We start from the raw sequence: 14134 nt of genomic DNA, 5'->3' as shown, positions 1-14134 counted from the left end.
ATTCTCAAAAGTATTTAATTTCTTTATTTCTCCCTTGACCAAGTTATCATCAGGTAGAGTGTTGTTCAGATTCCATGTTTATATGTGCTTTCTGTTGTTTTTGTTTTTATTGAAAACCAGCCTTAGTCTGTGGTTATTTCATTTGATGAAAGGGATTACTTCAATCTTCTTGTATCTGTTGATATTTGTGATCAATTATACGGTGAATTTTGGGAGAGGTCCTGAGCAGATGATATTTTCTTTTGTTTTAGGATGAAATGTTCAATAGACAACTGTTAAATGCATTTGGTACATAACTTCTGCTAGTTTAACTGTGTCTCTGTTTAATTTCTGTTTCCATGATCTGTCCATTGATTGAAGTTGGATGTTTAGCTCTCCAATTTTCAAAAAGTGATGCTGGATCAACTGGAAGTCAGCATATAGAAGAATGCAAATTGATCCATTTTTATCACCTTGTACAAAGCTACAGTCCAAGTGGATCAAGGACTTCCACATAAAACCAGATACATTGAATCAAATAAAAGAGAAAGTGGGGAAGTCCCTCAAAAACATGGGCACAGCTGATAATTTCCTGAACAGAACACCCATGGCTTATGCTCTCAGATGAAGAATTGACAAATGGGACCTCATAAAATTGCAAACCTTTTGTAAGGCCAAGAAAATTGAAAAGAAGACAAAATGCCAGGTACCAAAGTTAAATAAAGATGAGATAAACCATTTAAACAGTCCCATAACACCTAAAGAAATAGATGCAGTTAGTAATGTCTCCCAACCACCACCACCACCACCACCACCACCACCACCACCACCACCACCACCACCACCACCGTCACCACCACCACCACCAACAACAACAAAATAAAACGTACAGGATCAGATGGGTTTACTCTGAAGACCTAATAGAAGACCCAACACCAATACTGTCCAAACTATTCCACAAAATAGAAACCAAAGGTACGCCACAAAATTTGTTCTATTAAGACAAATTTATACTTATACCTAAATCACACAAAGACACAACAAAGAAAGAGAACTTCAGAAAATTTCCCTTATGAATATCTATGCAAAAATACTTAATAAACTCCTAGCAAACTGAATCCAAGAACACATCAAAAGGATCATCCAGCATTACCAAGTAGGCTTCATCCCAGGGATGCAAGGATGGTTATATATATGGAAATCCATCAACACAATTCACTACATAAATAGACTCAAGGGCGGGGGGATGATCATCTCATTAGATGCTGAGGCAGCATTTGATAAAATTCAAAACCCATTCATGATCAAAGTGTCAGAAAGATCAGGATATCAAGGCCCATGCATAAAAATAATAAAAGCAATATACAGCAAACCAGTATCCAACTTCAAGCTAAATGGAGAGTAATTTGAAGCAATCCCAGTAAAATCATGGATTAGACAAGGCTGACCACTCTCTCCCTGCCTATTTAATACAGTACTCTAATTCCTAGCCAGAGAAAATTGACAAGAAAAGGAGTTTAAAGGGATATAAATTGAAAAGGAGGAAGTGAAATATCACTATTTATAGTTGACATGATAGTATATTTAAGTAATTGCAGCACTTTCGTGAATCCTGCAAGGCATTCGGTTTTTCTAAGTTTTATTTATTATCTTATGTATATGCCCACAATGTCCTTGACAAACCAGAAGAGGACATGCAATCTAATTTCACATGGTTGTGAGCCTCCATGTGGTGGCTGTGAATTGAACTTATGAACCTTGGAGGAGCTGCCAGTGCTCTTAAACACTGAGCCATCTCTCCAGCCTCCTTCCCCCATAAGATAACCTGGCAAACTATTGAGAATAGTAAAAGTAGGTCAATTTCCAAAATTTGTAGGTTTACTGGCAGAAGTACAGGTGTCCTGGTGAATCCTCATCTGTAGTTGGCATCTAAAGTAAGAACTATGTAATTAAGACTTTTCCTTAAACTTGTGGAGTATGATATTTCCTACAGGTGGCTAGCATCAGAGTTGAACTGCAATACTGTAGCCCCAAGGACCAGAACCACTTTTCTAGTATAAAGTGGTTGAGAACATTAGGAGAGTGACTATACGAGATAGATTTATGTCACCTAGGCACAACCTAAAGTCATCTGAGTGGAGAAAACCACATGCTTTCATATGATCAGGCTATAGGCAATACAGTAGAATATTTTCTTAGTGATTGGTAGGAAAAGGGTATAGCCTATTATGGGTGGTTACATCCCCGGCTTGGTTGTCTTGGAGTTGATAAGAAAGCAAACTGGGCAATCCATGATGAGCAAGTCAGTAAGCAGCACTCCTTCATGGCCCTGTATCCAGATTCCTGCCCTGCTTGAGTCCCTGTCCTGACTTCCTTTTAGCATAAATTGTGATGTGGAAGTATAAGCCAAATAAACACTCCCCGCCCCACATAAACACAAATTCTAGTTACTATCTAGAAGCAATTAACTGGTGACATATGGGAGATTGGCAAAATTCTCATTGTAGTTTTGATTATCAGAAAAGAACTAAACAGAAGTCCCACTGTAAAGAGCTTAATACTGATATAATATTAGGAATTATTATAAGATCATCATAAAGTACTGAGAAGTATTTATTTTTCTATATAGTATTACTATAAGACATTCCATCTTTATATATATATATGCATAGATCTGCTTAGAATGGGTGGGCTAATACCTAGTGACGTTTATATATGTTTAATAAAAATAGAAAAAGCATAGTAATAGCAGGAAACTTACCTAAATATTTTTCTCCTGGGCCGTACCTATCAGAGTTCTGTTGTAGAGGTTAATATCATGTGGTCGTCTCAGGAAGATCACCTGTTAGTTATTAGTCTGTCCTATGATTGACTCCTAACAAATGAGGAAGACACTCGTGTTGTAAATCATCTACATTCTAATGACATAGTTGCATATTGGCTGTGCTTCTTACCTGGTAATTGTGATCATGTGTGTAGTAATTAACATGAAAAATCCTGGCATGGAGTCACTTTCCTACCTTACATCCTTTAGGTTCCCAAATGAAAAACTCACACAATATTTATGTTCCTCATTTCTCTTATGCGGCACAATAGCTGGGCAGCTGCCTAGCCTTTATGCTGTTAAAATCACCTTCTAATCAATAACTCAAATCATTACTTACTATGTTTCATCTGAGCTGCTCTTAGCTCCAATTTTCCAGCCCACATGGCCACATTTTTAGGACTCACCTATCCCTTGGTGGCTCTCCTTTCTCTTCCCATGCATCTCCATATTCTATTTCATAAATTCTATTCCTTCTCTCTCTCTTCTTGTGGTCTCAAGCCTGGAAAGTCCTTTATGTTATCCTAAGAGGGAGGGGGCATTTCTGCTACTGAATATTGCCTCATTGTTACTCTTGCAATAGGAAGAAATCATAATATTCATTCTTCAAAGGGTCAGAGAATATAGTACAAAAATGTGTCAAAATAAAGTAAAAGTCAGAGAAAGAGGTAACATGTCAAGACCCTAGTACTCATAACCCTGGCTACTTAGTACTCATAACCCTGGTCCATCTTAGTAAATACCAATCAAGCCAGGAGTACCATAGTGTGAAGCTGCCTCAATACAATACAAAACAAAACAAAACAAAACACATAAAATCAAACATATCAGATTAGTTAAGTATTTGGCTATGTCTATGAAGTTATATATGTCTCAGATCACACAATGTGAAGAAATTATTGATTTAAGCACACACAGGCATAAGGAGTACTTTGTGATTTTCACTGTAGATATTGGAAATAGTGGTGCTGCTCCAATTCTACTAGAAGCCACACAGGTAGTAGGAACTACTGTCTCAACTGCACAGCCTCTCCCTTCCTCAATATCACAGACTATACTCTCTACAGAAGACTTCTACTCCACTGGAGGCCAATCAGTTACTGGGAACACCAGGTAAATCATGAGCAACTAATACCAACTAATACCATTTAATCCCTGCCTGTTCCTCAAATACAATCCCTCTCCTAGGCTCCAAATATCTGTACAACCCTTACATAAGACTCCTGTTCTATGGAAGCTCACATCATAACTAGGAAGACCAGGGTGAGTGCAACCACAGAGGTTGTTCCAGTTTTTTAAATGTACAGATTTAAATATACAATCCTCAGCAAAGAAATCTGAAGTGGCCAAGAGACTCTCAAAGAAATTATCAAACTCCATATGTATCAGGGAAATGAAAATCAAATATTCTCCGAGATTCCAACTTATACAAATCATAATGGCTAAAATCAAAACCAATGTGACAGCTCCTACCACTGAGGATGCGGTTTACAGCAAACACTCCTGCACTGAGGATCAGAGTCCAAAATTGTAGAGCTACTTTGGAAATCAAAACACTATTTTCTCAGAAAATTGGAAATCAATATACCTCAAATTATTGAAATAGAAAATATCATCCTTTTTTGTGGTAACCCAGAACCAAAAGGACATGCATTGTATGTACTCACTCATAACAGGATATTAACCATAAAGTAGAGGATAAGCATACTACGATCTACAAACACAAAGAAGCTAAATATCAATGCGTATTTAGATAGCATACTTGAAGTTTCTTCAGATGGGAAATAAAATAGTTTTGAAAGGTGGGTAGAGGGAGATAGAGAAGGGAGAAAGATGGGATTGGGATGGGACTGGGGAATCAGGTTTATGGAGATCAAGAGCATCTGTAGCAACTGTCTGACACCTGGAACTGGCAAGACCCCAGGAGTCTAAGGGGAGACCCTGACTGTGTCTACAAGCAGTGATGGAGATGAGGCCTGAATTGGTCACCTCCTGTATCACAGGTAGAATTCTTAGTAGAGGGATAATAATGGCAACACACACACACACACACACACACACACACACACACACACACACACACACACAAAACCTTTGACCCACAATGGGTTCTACTTAGAAATAATACAGGGACAAAGTGGTGCAAAGATTGAGGGAAAAGTCAACCAATGGCTGGCCCAAATTGAGATCCATCTCATAAGTAAGAAAAATAGCCTGACACTATTAATGATACACAGTTATGATTACTTACATTATCCTAGCCTAACTTTCCTCTGAAAGCTCAACCCAACAGCCAGTGGAGACAGATGAAGAGACCCACAGCCAAACAGTAGATGGAGCTCAGGTACTCTTGTGAGAGAGATAGTTGAAGGATTGAGGGATATGAAGAGAATAAATACTCCACAGAAAGATCACTAAAGTCAACGTAACTAGAACTTTGGGGCCTCCCAGAGACTGAGCTAAAAAGAAGAGAGCAAGCATGGGTGCTGAGGATATATATACATATACATATATATATATATTATGTATATGATGTGTGCAGCTTAATCTTCACAAGGGTCTCTCAACAACTGAAATAAGGTGCTGTCCCTGAATATGGATACAATTCCCAAACCTAGGCTTCCTCATCTGGAAGCCAGTGGGAGAGGAAGGGCCAATTCCTGCAGGGAATTTATGTGATATTATTTGCTGGGTGACTCTGCTGGTGAGAGGAAAAGTTGAAGGGGAATACAGCTATTGGGTGTGGGAGCAAGGGCTGAGACCAATGGTGCTGATAATGGGATTCAAATTGAATAAATATCAACTATTAAGGAAAAATACCTTAAATAGAATGAAAAGCAGACTTTCCAATAGAAGATAACAGGATAGAATAACCATTCATGGAGAAAGGGGAGTCCAGATTTGGGTGTGTCTATCTGAGATTATAGAAATATGAATGATAGGTACAAGGAGAACTCATACATCTGAGGTTGATCCCATACCATTAATGGGAACTGTATTCAGATTAGCTCTGTAGTTTTTCTTATTTTGCTCTGTGATGTTAGTGCTTTTACTGTTCTTGTGTTAGCATTCGATTCAAAAATTTTAACATAGAAACCCGCATCACTTCTCTCTTACTGAATATGGCACTGTTGTTTTTGCAACATGTCCAGGACACTAACATTTACTTTCTGTCAGTGACCCTCGCATCTCTGACACTTCAATCCTGGGTAGGTGACTGCCAAATTTGCTCTGCTGTCTCAAGCCTGAAGCTGTCATTTTTTTCTCTATCATCACTGTAATTTTTTGTCTATTGCCTTGGTTTTTGATGCATCTCATATAACCTTCATTCATCCATTCCTAAAATGAATAAAACAGTTCTCTTGGACAACATATCTACCAATCTAGAACCTAGAGCACACACACACACACACACACACACACACACACACACACACACACACACACACAATTGGCCTCTATCATTTTTGAACTGAGGCATAGTGTTACAAGGAATACTACTACTGTTGCTTCTACTACTACTACTACTACTACTACTACTACTACTACTACTACTACAACTACTACTACGTTTACTACTGCTGCTGCTGTTGCTGCTGCTGTTGCTGCTGCTGCTACTACTACTACTACTACTACTACTACTACTTTTACTACTGCTGCTGCTGTTGCTGCTACTGCTGCTGCTGTTACTACTACTACTACTCTACTACTACCACTACTACTACTACTACTACTACTACTACTACTACTACTACTACTACACAACTATCCCGCAACACACATACATACACACTACATGTACAGAGAGAGACTGACAGAGACTCAGAGAGAAATATAAATATTTATGATACATAATAATCTAAAATTGAAAAAAGATGATTTGGGGTCTACCTTAGTTAGGGTTTCATTGCTATGAAGATACAAAATGACCAAAGCAAGTCTTATAAAGGACAACACTTAAGTAGATCTGGCTTACAGTTTCAGAGTCTCAATACACTACCATTATGGCAGGAAGCAGAGCAGCAAGCAGACACACATTGTGCTGAAGGAGTGGCTGAGAGTTCTGTGTCTTTATCTGAAGGCTCCAAGGACAAGACTTGCTCCACCTGTAGCTAGGAGAAGACTTCATCTGCCACACTAGGCAGACCTTGAGCATAACATCATGAAGACATCTACAGAGTGACAGTTTCTTCAACAAGGCCACATCTCCTAATAGTGCCACTTCCCTTTAACCAAGTGTAACCAAACCACTACCAGGCCATTAAATTTAAATTTTAAGAATAAAATGTCCTGAATAAAAGAAAAGAAATTAAGCCACAATATCTTAAGATTTCCACATTTACTTCCATGGATTCAATGAGGTGGGAAGATAGACCAATTGTAGGTGTCACCATTCCATAGGCTGTGAGCACAGGGTGCATAAACAAATAAAATGTAAGATAAAAACCATGACTATCTGCGCTCAAATCTACTGCTGAACTGGGTAATGTTCTCCCGGGCATTCTTTTCATAACATTCTTTCAAATTGAGAGCCAAAAAAATTTCCTTCCATGAGTTGCTTATGTTGACTTTTTTTCCACTAATGAATCAAATATCCTGTACAGTATGTTTTGTGTAATGAAAGCGAAAGACCAAGTTTCATGGAGAGTAAATAAACATATAGCACTGATTTAGAAGCTCATCCTCTGGAAAAATGTGAAATAAGAACTCAAGAAGACAGTGAAGCCTATGTTAAGAATTCGACAATGTCAACTCATGGGTTATTGTTCTGTAGATATTTATCCTTTGTGTATATAGGACAGTGTAGAAACAAAAGAACATGGCCATTTTTAGCTGCCTTAGCAGAAAAATATTGCCCATATCTATATCCACCGTAACACACCGGTGACTATTAAATGAAATCCATAGAGATAAATATTAGTTTAAGTCATTAGTGCCAACCTATCCAGGAGAGAAAAACATCATAAGATAAAACAATAAACTAAGGAGTCACATCCATAACTATTGTACCCAGGAATAGACATGAAACCATGGCAGCTGTTTGACTTAGTACCAGCAAACCTGAACTGAAATGGTGCAATCACTGTCATTCCATCTGTCACTTTGGGTATTTGGAGTCTGTTTGTTGCATTCCTGAGGACTTTCTGCATTATACTTCATTTTAGGACTTTCATGGAATAAATTATATTTGAGTATTTCTAGAAAAATTCTAAAATTAGTTTTATCTTGACTTATGTATGTGTCCATTTTCCTTATGAACTTAAGATCATTAAGCACAGAAAGTACATGAGTACACAGAAAAGTGATGAGGTTATTACACCAGGATTCTTTTGGGGGTCTCTGCCTCTGAACAAACACAAACAGTATAATTGTTTCAGAGTTAATGTAAGCAATGGAAAAATTCTGACTGTCCAGAGGACTACTTCACAGATGCATGGTTTCTCTTTCTAATACACCTGTATTAGCTAAGAATATAGTTCAAGAAAAGGGGGTCATACAAGGCATACACCGTGGAGGAATAGAACTCAGTAACAAACAGAGATTGATGAATATCTCTGTAAGTAAGGAAGTATAAATTAAATTAATTAGCTGTTATATTTGCTATTCGGAAGAAATCTTGTTCAGATAGTTTCTGTTTGACTGGAATTATTTAAAACTGAAAACACTACAAGCATAAAAAGCATCTGTCATATAAAATCTGAAATGCTTGGAAGGGACCTTATTTAGAGTCTTTAAACTGGAGTTATAGACCTGACAATAAAAAAAATCAGTTTTGATTCTATTTTCTACTTGTGACTGGACCTGTTAGTTTGAACATGTAATGAAATTTCAAACAAACAATATGTACCTCTTTGATAATGATTAGTCTTTCCTTGTTCTATGAAAGTGCTATATAAATAAAGATACAATCTGGTTGCTAGTAAGTCAGAGCTTCAGAAGCAGTCTGATTGCTACTCAGTCACAGCTACAAGATCCAGAGCACAGGTTGCACCTGACTCACTCCCTACTCTTGCTGACTCCATTTTTCTCCTCTGATGAATTCAGAATATCTGTTCCATCAACTGTCTCTTCAATTAGTATAGGGTTTTCTATTTTTTTTCTGTAGGAGCACTTGCTTATTCTTTGAGAATGAGTGGATCCAGAGAATTATTTGGGAGTTAGTAGTACTAAGTATAATCTTCTATCCTCCAGAGAGCTTATACACATAAAAATGACAATGTACTACCCAGTTGTTCCCTACAGAGATTCCTTTTGTGCATTCATACACACTTAAAATACATGGGCCTTTCGAAAGTAACTTCTGTGAAAATCTTCAGAGGCTATATGCATAATCAGTGATCAGTATCTCTTCCTGCCTTCAAGAAACTCTAAATTTCAGTCGTGTCAAATGTTGGATGTACTACTCTACATTCAATATACATTAGGGGTTACAATTCTCCACTTGGCATGTATTTCAACTCGTATGCATTGGTTTTGTTTGTTTGTTTGCTTACTTTTCAAGAAAACTTTCGCCTTAGTTTTGGTTCTTCGGTTTATGGAATTTTTACTTCATCAGTACTTTTTTAAGCAAAATGGAATTGGCAATAACTGAACACATCATCTTAGAATGAAGAGTTTAGGATGTGAATATCTTGGAAGAAGGGAACACATTCACCAAGCAGAAGACAAAAGCTTAAGAAAAATGCCAAAAGATTCATTGAGATACTTTATTTTATGTAAGTAAATAACTACAGCAGTACTGTGTGCATGCAGGAAATTTTGTCAGGTAGTCTACTGACACATTTCACAAATTCCAGAACCCTCATTTATGGAACTGTCATCAGCTTGTTTCAAATCATGCTGGGCATTCATTTTACTCTGAGCTTTCAGTGACCTTATCTCAAAGAGGAACATAATCACACCAAAGAGTGACAGGGTGGTTGTCAGGAGCCCCAATGGAAACACATGAGTGCTGTGTTTCTTAATCAGGGCTTCTTTTTTAACTGGAAAGGTTGGTGGAAAGTCAAGAGTGGTTATGCCATAGAAATCGACTACATGGTTCCAGGTCACAGAAATAATGGTGCAAAGGCTAGTGATGATCAGAATTAAGACTGAGCACTTGTAACATACTATCTGAATCTCATGGACTGAGGATTTGATTATGCTGACCCTAATGGCTGCTGAGCTAAAAATTACAACAACAGGTTTTATCAGGATTGTCAGTAACATCAGGTTCCGTGCACATTGAAATTCAGGTGAAATTGTCCAGGTTGAGTTGACAGAGCTGTGTACCAGAATTATTGTCTCAGTATCAGAGAAGTTAAATTCCCAATGGTAATAAGCTTCCCAGAGTCCAATGTAAACAAGCTGGACAACATTATTGTCAAATTCCCAGAGTCGCCAGTATCTGCTGCTTGCAAGGATTATTTCAAACCCCAAAGATAATAGGCTGCAAATGAAGCCAGTAACTCTGAAGATCCACTCCTTTACCTCTGCAAATCTGAAGGTAAGAAAGTACAGTTGGGAAGTGTGAAAAACAGAATCAGTCATGGTTTGTAGACTATGAGGTACTCAGTCTTTGCCCATGCAATCTCAGTGCTGTATCTAAATAACTTATACACATATTAGGCTTCTATACTCTAGGTAAGTATGAATGAGAAAACTTGAGATCTGTGATTACGTTTGCAGTCTTCATTGTTACATGCCTTGGTCAATAATTTCACAATATCTTTCAAATGTTGCTATGATTCTTTTTCTTTACTATGCATTTTAATACTTAGAGTTAATGGTGAAATAAGACTCTGCAGTATCATTTAAAGTGATGCTTGTTGCATCTCTCTTAGAAAGACAGAAAAATTATAAATAACCTTAGTGACTATTACAAACAGAGGAATGCTCAAATTATTGCGGTGGACAATTGCATGAACCTTACAGGAGCAATTTAATATCTGTATAGTCCTTAAATGAAAGGCACAAAAGAAAAATAATGCATATGGCATGGGCATTTATGCCATATGGAAGTATACTTGACTTTTTCAAATACCCAAGAACATATAAATATAAATAATGGGACAAAGGAAACACTAAGTAGATCAAGATATATGAAATAGACAGTGTCCTATGTCTTTGAATATCATCCTAAAGTGTTTGAATTACTGTGTAAAAATAGGTTTGATATTTCATAATAAAAACCAGCATATGCACAACCTTAAAATTCTATGTATAACTAGTTGGGTATAAAAACTTGATGAGAGAATGCTGATCCTCTATCATTGGTAGTATGTTGAGTTCATTCTGTACAGCATCAAAACTAAAATATATGTAAAAGGTGAGAAATGATGGATATGGGTATTTTGTTTCTGCTACTTAGTCAATATTGCACTTTATAATCATTGACTTTATTTAGGTGCAACATATAGAGAATGTGGAGGTATTTTGTTGAGGCAATATCATCTCTGAAACAAAAAAAACTTCATATCAACACAATGAAGCAACACATTTAGATCTTTTGTCAGTGCAGATCTCTGAGTGTAATAAAAGGAAAATGAGAAAAACGTGCTGAGAAATCCTGATGAAACCTTGAACAGAAAGGAACGAATCATAGTTATTCAATAATTCCAACATTTGCATAATATCATTGACATTGCACATGTAGGGTATGAGGGTCTATAATAGGGATCTCCTTGCTTGTAGGCATTAAGTCCCAGCTACCCAATGTTCCAAAATCTCCCATAGAATATGATTTCTAAAACGTTAAAAACACCATATGTGCCACTTCGAAAATGCCATCAAAAAGAGCTTTTGAATTGTTGGTGGCTTGGGAATCATGAGAAGGTCCATCCTGCCAATGTAGATCTCAGGTAGAAGACTACAGAATAAGTATGAATTGGAGAAGAATTGAAAGCAGAAGAAATAATTTTGTGCCTGACAAATTAGCTAGCTTGGCAAGTTATGGTCTTGCCCTTCTGTGAATCCTGAGAGTACAGACAAATATTTTATAAAAACCAAGTAGATACCCTTCATATGTCATACTTTACCTTTTGGTGTTGGGAGTGAAATGACCCATTTGGCAGATGACAATATTACCAATCTTTTAAATCACTAGTAATATTGATCAGAGTGGTAGTCACAAATAGCGATGAAGAACCTGAATGAAAGACATTGTATTAGACTCGGTTTCTGCTTGTAACAAAGCCTTGCTGACTGTTGGCATCTCACAAAACTTCTCATTAATAATTCATATTTTACTTAGTTGAAACCGAATTTAAACACTGCAGAATATTAGTGAGATTCCAATGTTTCCCATACTATTATCAGTCTCATTTCATACGTAGTGAAGTATCAGAGTCACTAATGCACATGTACAACTTCAGTAAGTAATGCAAGTCAGAGCCTGAAGGGAGAGTATTCCCACATTGGTCCTCTGACCCTTATTAAGACATTCAGCAAAATGTACTCCAATGGAAGGAATGTCTAACAGTAGCCAGAACTAAATGTCAGAGGCCTTCATTGGCATTCTCTGCCCTAGTATAGTGAAGGTGATTAATGAAAACCACACAGAAAATATGTAGTTCTTACCTTTTTGTCTCTCTTCTAGGAAGACCAAATGTTGGCAACTGCCATCCTCAAAAGAAATAAGTAACTGTACACATTCTAATGTTTCCATGACTACTATTGATAGATGGTTTCTGAGAAATGACTAGTTTTCATAGGCCAAAAATAAGTCTCTATATTTAGTTTTTTTCCTTAGTCATATATCAAATATCCTCTGTGACATATTAGGATTTTGTGAAGAGTATCTTTGGTTGTTCCTTTGATGATGTTTAGATTTAACTAAAATACAAATGACTAAACAAGCCTCTAAGGATTTTTAAAAATGAAATCATTTTAAGTACAATGACATAATTCTATTCCACATCTTTCATGTGAGAAGCTATGCCTTTGATATAGATCTTCTGAGAAAAGAAGATCCACCATTAATATGGAGCAGACCTGGTACTGGTGGCTTATGTAAAGACATGGAGGGAAGCTCCAATGTCTGCTTGCTGTCACTAGGGCTATCAAATGAAATACTTGTTTTTATTGTTCAAATTAATAATTTTTATCTTAATTATATAAAACTTAACTGCTCTAATGGATTGAAAATACAATAAAGTGATATGTACTCATTTTCTCCTTTTCTTTTTTGATCATTACATGCTTAATTTTGTAACCCCCATCACAGATTCCCGCCAAGAGTTTTTTTCAGCCATTCCCCACTTCCCTTTGCCTCTGAGAGGATACTACCTTCTGTGGGCACCCTGCCTTCCTGGAGCATCAAGTCTTTACTGGAATAGCCACATCTTCTCTGACTGTGGCTAAAAAATGAAGGCCTCTGCTACATATGTGCAGAACACTTCAGTCCAACCTGTGTATGCTATTTAGTTAGTGCCTTATTCTTTGAGAGCTCCCTGGGTCCAGGTTAGTTGAAGCAGTAGGTCATATTAAGGGGTTGCCATCCAATTCAGCTCCTTTAACCTTTCTCTTACATCTTTCAGAGGGATCAAAAACTTCAGAACAACGCTTGACTCTAAGTATCTGCATCTGTTGGTTGAGCCTTTGAGAGAATAGCCATGCTAGGCTCCTGTTTGCAAGCACAATGGAGCATCAGTAGTAGTCTCAGGGTTTAGGACATCAAGTAATCATGAGTGAGGTTAATAAGTTCTTCACAGCCTTTGTTGATGGAAGCCACTGTGTGCACACCACAGGAAAGTACTCCCCTAGGACAGTGATGCCCAGAAGCAAGGCATTCCTTCAGCAATATCCTAGTTTTAAAGGGACTTTGAGTTTTCAAAATCAATTGCTGCTCCTTTTCCTAGAGTGTTGACCCAGAGTTCTGAGAATTTTCTATTCCACAGCCTGAACTCTATACTATTTTGATATTTCTGTAACTAAAATATTGGTGTACATATTTAAGTTTCAGATTAGTTTTTTTTCTGGAGACAAGCACAACTCAGTAAAGTTTTGTCAGCATAAAATATGAATGACATCCCCTTTCTCCATAGAGCTCTTGATTCTTTTTACTACCCATAGCAGCCCCCAATTCTCATTTCTCTCATCTTCCTGGAATTAAACACTCTCCCCAAAATGGCCAATAATACTGATTTACAGTTGCACACTAACTGCACATGGAAGAATGTGTTGTTGTGAGTAGATATTTTTTTGCAGGTACACAGCTGTTCAGGGACTATATCAGATTCACAGTTAAAGACAGTTGAAGGACACAACACACACACACACACACACACACAGAGACACACACACACACACACAAACACACACCCCTACACACACTAGCTCATTTTAAACTGC

The 14134-nt window shown here is 37.3% G+C and overlaps 1 protein-coding gene across 2 annotated transcripts in view; it reads right to left on the bottom strand.

Moving 5' to 3' along the window:
• Window positions 1–12448, bottom strand: part of Samt2 (spermatogenesis associated multipass transmembrane protein 2) — a 52977-nt gene extending 40529 nt beyond the window's left edge. The window contains exons 1-3 of one of the 2 annotated variants that reach the window (XM_001065393.7): window positions 12362–12448; window positions 11821–11930; window positions 9497–10283 (exon numbers count right to left, since the gene is read on the bottom strand). In XM_001065393.7, coding sequence (XP_001065393.2) covers window positions 9575–10283; window positions 11821–11849 — 738 coding nt within the window. In that variant the 5' untranslated portion in view covers window positions 11850–11930; window positions 12362–12448 and the 3' untranslated portion in view covers window positions 9497–9574. Of the gene's footprint in view, window positions 1–9496; window positions 10284–11820; window positions 11931–12361 lie in introns of those variants that run through there. The other variant, XR_005498346.2, reaches the window with a different exon arrangement.
• Between the last annotated feature and the right edge of the window lie 1686 nt (window positions 12449–14134).

Source organism: Rattus norvegicus, chromosome X, assembly GCF_036323735.1.
Source record: "Rattus norvegicus strain BN/NHsdMcwi chromosome X, GRCr8, whole genome shotgun sequence".
In the NCBI taxonomy this organism is placed as follows: domain Eukaryota; kingdom Metazoa; phylum Chordata; class Mammalia; order Rodentia; family Muridae; genus Rattus; species Rattus norvegicus.
Note: the sequence above shows the minus strand (reverse complement) of the source record. Positions and strands in the feature narration are given on the sequence as shown.